Source organism: Salvelinus alpinus, chromosome 36 (assembly GCF_045679555.1).
Source record: "Salvelinus alpinus chromosome 36, SLU_Salpinus.1, whole genome shotgun sequence".
Taxonomy (NCBI): domain Eukaryota; kingdom Metazoa; phylum Chordata; class Actinopteri; order Salmoniformes; family Salmonidae; genus Salvelinus; species Salvelinus alpinus.
The window spans coordinates 14,789,962-14,795,701 of record NC_092121.1 but is presented as its reverse complement, the minus strand read 5'-3'; the positions used below and the strand labels follow the sequence as shown (position 1 = coordinate 14,795,701).

The 5,740-nt window shown below is 44.9% G+C and overlaps 1 protein-coding gene across 1 annotated transcript; it reads right to left on the bottom strand.

Annotated features, from left to right (window-relative positions):
• Positions 1–446: 446 nt before the first annotated feature.
• Positions 447–4,323, bottom strand: LOC139564886 (nuclear factor interleukin-3-regulated protein-like). The gene has a single exon (XM_071384744.1). The coding sequence runs from the start codon at positions 4,182–4,184 to the stop codon at positions 2,463–2,465; it is 1,722 nt and encodes a 573-aa protein (XP_071240845.1). The 5' UTR covers positions 4,185–4,323; the 3' UTR covers positions 447–2,462.
• Positions 4,324–5,740: the final 1,417 nt, after the last annotated feature.

The following is a 5,740-nucleotide window of genomic DNA, read 5'->3' as shown; positions in this document are numbered from 1 at the left end:
AGGGTGTCCCCACACCTGCTAAAAGAGATGAGGACTCAAGAGTCTCTGTTAAACATGCCTGTGGTTACAAACACCTAGGTTAGGCCATCATTTGTGTCTTGCCTTGATTTAGATTGTGTCTGTCTAATCATTGTACCTTGCGGCTCTGCTTTGTGGCTGTGTTAAATTAGTAGGCAGTGATTTAAATGACCATAGAAGAATGTTGGTTGTCAGCAGCTGCTCTGGTATAAATTATAGTTTGTTTATTACGCTAGCTAGCATATGGTTATTATTATTCTTTGCAGTGTTATAACTAACCTATGAACCAGTTTGTATTCAATATCAAGTGATAACTACAGGGAGGTTTTGGTCTTTATCCGTCTGGCATATGCACAGCTGATTTTCAAACAGACCCATCATGTGTGTAACCCCCATAGACAAGAGTAAAGAAAAGAGAAATCTGACAATATTTTTACGATATGTTGAGAAATTCAACATCCTTTTTATTGTTTTCAATCTTGAAATGCATCCATCTTCCATGATGAATATTAGTGTCTTTACATACACAGCCATGTCAAAAAGAAGGGGTGGTGGCGACCTAGACACCACCTACTGCTAAACACCACACTAGTCTCATCTGCATCTTTGTCTTTTTTGAATCTTTTTCATAAAACCATCAGCAAAAACACAAGCATCACTGATTTAAAACACATTGAAAAAGGGGAGGATGGTGGTATGGCGCAAATACATCATTCCGGTCAATAGGAGAAAGACACACGAAGATAATAACAGAACAACACTTATCAGAAAATAAAACAATGACAATAACATTACAGTGTTGTCTGAGAGAGGGAAAGCTTTACATTTATACACAAGTGGCAAAAAAGCTAAACATGGTACATATACTTTATAAAACTGTGTGGTACGGTGCAGGCTTCTCATTGTCACCCAATACGAGGAAAATAAAGGCTGGGGGTGGATGCCCCATGTATTACACTACAGAGGCACATTAGAAAAAGGGGAAATCCCTATTTCATTAACAAAGTAGAGATTGTCCTTAGTTTTTACAAAACTTAATTGCAATAGCTCTGAATATTCTTAACCAGGTTTTTCTAATGTCATGTGCTATTTGTGTAATATAGTAAATTAGCCTCTGTTTCAGAGATCCAATTACCTAGTATCTGGGTTTAACTCTGTGTCTCTAGGGCAGTGGATCGACGTCAGGTCAGAAGCATGAGGTTCTGAGCTCAGTGCATTGTGTAGTGTGTCGATTTGCAGAGGAGACTAGGTGGCCTCACTCAGAGTTCAAATATCACACATATCATTTAGATTATATTACTATACTTAAAATAACTCTCTCCCCTATATTTCCCCACTTTACGGTTTTAACTTGAGCTTTTATATGTTAAAGTTTATACACATTCATATTTTAGTCTGTGCTCCTATTGGGTTTTCTGCAGATGTGGGCATAGGAATAAATACATTGGGCTAAGACATGGGAACAGTGGAAGTCTAGACTATTGATGATGCTCAACTTTAGGCCAGCAGCCTAGTTCTGTCTCAGATTGACTTTGATTGAATGCTGTCTAAGATCTTTAACATCTACTGCAATAACAGGTAAGCTGCATTTCAAAAGCTATTGGCCATGTTTCTGTAAACAGAGTTAAAGTGATTACATTAAAGGCTTTTTAACTTAAGTGGAGTTTGCAACAGTAGACACAATGTGACTGTACAGTAATTCTGACAAAAACAGGATGATAACGTCCAAGTCCTTTCTTGCCTCAACAGTTTGTCGCATTGTTGTGACATTTGTTTGTTTTCTTCAAAAATATATATTTATAAATTATTGGTAAATTTACAGTAATATACAAACCAAGTGCTTGAACAAGAAAGATAATGGATGGGCTGTGTGAGATCATGGAGATGGGAAGGGAAATATGGATTGGTAGAGGTAGGGTTAGGGAAGAGGGATGGAACTTCTCATTGTGTTGCATCTTTGGTCAAGGGAATGTTCCCAGAATGTTGCTGCTATGTTTGTCTAACGCCAGATGTGCACCTTAGGAGGGGCACTGAAAGCTGACAATATAGTTCCAATAATGGTCAACTTATATTCTCATTTGAAATGACCAACTGTGGTTTGACGAAAAACGATATGAAAGAGTTTCATCCCTCCTCTCATTTATAAACAAAAGTCCTTCTGTAATTATGGAGAAGATGCAAGAACTGAAAAGTGTATATACAATATATACACATAGAATACTGTTCCCCCAGAAGTCCAGCCCTGTTTTGGGCTTCAGTCCAGCTTTTTAGTCCCAGGACATGAAGGCGAGGGAGGTGTAGATGGGGGTAAAGGAATGATAGTGGATTGAGATTGAGGAGGGGAAAGGGAAAGAGCGTATTTTGATCTAAGGCAGCATCAGAGACACCTCACAATGTAAGAAACCTCAACAAATTTGTGTTGCCCTCAAGTGTTCTATAGGCACTTAGTCTCGTTTGTTGTTACGGCGTCCGCTTGACGACTCCTTTTTCCCACTCTCCTTCCTAGACTCAGCTGAGGACGGCTGCTTATAGAACCCTGTGGGGGGCTGGCTCTCACTCTCCCTCTCTTTGCCGCTCTGCTGTTGCGTGAGGGCCAGGTAAGGGTGCTGGGGCAGGGGCAGGATAGAGGAAGGAGGAGTGGTGGTCGGAGAGTCCTGCTGGGAGCTCATGGCTCTGTGTTTGAGACGCAGTTTGTGAGGCAGGGCAGTGCCCTTAACCTCTGCCTGGGTGTCCCCGCTTTGGCATTGGGAGGAGCCCTGCGGGGAGGGCAGAGGGGACCCTGGCTGGTGTGAGACAGACAAGTGCTGGAGGTAACTCCCGGCGTCAGAGAAGGAGGAGGACGGGGACTCGTCGTCCGTGGAGGCCTCCTTGTCAGAGCTGCGGGGGTCATTGTCACTAGAGGAGGTGTCTTTGCCTGAGGTTGAGTGTTCTTGGTAGTACCCCTCACTCCTGGCCCCGCCCTCATAGGTCAGTATGGGGGGCTCCTCGTCCTGGGCGCTAAGATAGCAGTGACTAGCCTGGTTGTGGTACAGGTGGGACGTGACAGCTTCCTGTTTTTGGAGGATGTCTGGAGCGAGGCCCGTCTGGATCTTTTGCTCCTGTTGCAGAGCTCTGTACACCTGCCTCTCTCCTGCCTCGCTGTGGCAGTCTGAGTAGTGGTACGGAGGGGAGTCTAGTGTCTTCCTCTCCATCTGCTTGGTCACCTCTGCCAGTCTCTCTGAGCTGTCCGTGTGGCTCTCTCGAGCCTGGCTGGCCTGAGCACTCTGCTGTTGGGCTGTCTGTTGATCTATGTCCTGCTGCCTTTGGCTCTCCCCAGGGTAGGAGGCACTACTGGAGCGATAGAGTATGACACTCCTCTGTTGGGTGGGTGTAGGGACCTGACTGGTCTGGCTTGTGATGCTCTCCTGGTGGTGGTAGGAGTGGTGCTGTTGGCTGTGGTAGACCGACTCCATCTCCTCCTGGTGATGTGTGGAGGACAGGCTATGGTGGACGTTGAACATGCTGCTTCCAATGTCCATCTCCAGGCTGCTTTCCTCCTGCTTGATCCCGTAGACCGCAGGCTCTGGGCTGTCCCGGGAGGACCCATCTGACATGTCTGAAAGGGACCCATGGGGGGAGGACGTCACCAGTTGACTATGCCCCCCCCCGCTGCCTGACTGCTCAGTCTCCGAGGAGTCAGAGTTCATCATCACCTGGGAGCTGCTGGAGTAGCCGCTGGAGTAGTAATTGGATGTGGAGGATCTCCCATTGCCTCCATTGTTGCCTCCACTAGTGAGCTGCTGGCTCTTCTCCATGTAGGAGGCAGTGGTGATAAGGCCAAAGCGCAGCTTCAGCTGCAGCAGCTCCGTCTTCAGGCGGCAGTTCTCGTCATTCAGCACCATGACGCGGTTTTCCAACACCATGTCGTTCAGTCGTCGCTTCTCCCTGGAGCGTTTGGCCGCCTCGTTGTTCTTACGGCGCTTCTCCCAATAGAATGCATCCTTCTTTTCATCGGAGATGAACTCACGCTTGCGTCTGCAACTCATGCTGGGCTTGACGAGACGCCCCTGGCGAGAGGGGGTTCCTTGAGGTGATGGGAGAGACTCTTCGTAGTTAGAGTATGTCTCTAGGCTGTCCAGGTTATTTTCTGAGCTTGCTGATTGGAGTTGTGAATTCAGGCATTCCATTGTTGCTCAGTGGAGGACAGTTTGGAATATTGCTACAACCACTGGAAAGGAAACTCAAGGAATGGGGTGATAAGAAACAGTGGGATTCAGCTATTTCTCACTGAATGAATGAGCTTATAGTTCAAGTGTCTAAACTGGCCAAGAAGATCAAGAAACGGTGGAACTCTGCGTTAATTCCCCTCATTTATCCAATGTATGTTCAGCCTTTCTCTAGGCAAGTCTCTTCAGCTTTCTCACAGAAAAGTGGGTCAAAGCTGCCTTGTAGAGAAAAAAAAGAGTTCCTGGAGTGGAGAATGTGACAATCTTCACTGAGCAATTCTAACCTTCTTGTCTTTGTTTTGTTTTTCAATATTTTTGCGAGAGCGCTGTGCTGAGCAGACAGAGAAGTGCTCTACGGCTCCAGGCGTGTTGCAGGATGTAGGTCACTCAGTCTATCTCGGCTTGTCAGTCTCTTTGGAAGAGCGCTACCTCTCTCCTTCTCCAGTAAGTTGCAAGATGAAAGGCTGAGGAGACAAAGAAAGAAAAGGCAAAAGTCTTAATCCTCGTGGACTGCTGTCGACCACTACGCATTCAGATTGAAGCAATAATATCTTCTTTATGTCATTGTTAATGAAATCCATTTTAGTTTTTGGCATGCCTGGTGATCAAAGAATTTTGAGGGATAATTAATAATACGCTCCTTCTCACATCCTCCTGCTTTCATCTATGTTTTGCATGTCTGGCTTTGACTGAATTGTTACCCCTGGCAACCAGTGAATATTCACTAGACCCTAGTAACCACTGTCTGACCTCATGGCCCTTCTATTGAGCTTCTCTGTCGGTGGTACATGACCCCTTAAGGTGTCAGCATGCTTCAGTTGGGCTGGCGCCTTGCCGAACCGAACGAGTGTGCTTGCACACTCCCTTAAAATACCTTCGCTTGGAAATCTAGGGAAAAAAGCGGCAATAGTACTTTGTCCATATTGAGATGCCGTAGCCAGTATACACTTCCTCAAAATAGTCAGAATTAATCTATGATAAATCAAGAAATCTGTCATTAATTTTGACGTTTTTGCAGAGGAGATCTTAGTCGCGCAATTTTACATCTCTGGGGTGTTTGGTGCAATATTTCTCAATGAGAAAATGTGCATGAAAATGATTCTGTACCCTTACACAATGTATGCACAAACTCTTCCGAACTGTTTCGGCTGGGAAGCATGTGGACGCGTTTAGCCCTGCATGTTGACGTTGACTTGCATGGTGTAATAAACATGAGGCCAATATAGTAGTTTCTGAGTTACTATCTTTTTCTGAGTAAGACATTACACATTTTCTATTTGTGACATTATTCCTCCGCCTTTGTAATCATAACTGCATGTCTGGCAACCAAGTCGAGAGCACATGATTACCATGTAAACTCAGAAACCGTAACACTACCCGAAATTACGTCATTCCATGTGTAATGGAATGGAATGATTGGACATTGAATTTGTTAGCTTTAAACAGCCATTATTGACTTATTTCATGGCTGTTCTAAATAGTCTTTCAGACAGATTTATTTTAAGAGCCAGAACAGT

Excerpts from the sequence above, each read along its gene's own strand:
- LOC139564886 (XM_071384744.1), bottom strand. The coding sequence starts at position 4,184 with ATGGAATGCCTGAATTCACAACTCCAATCAGCAAGCTCAGAAAATAAC.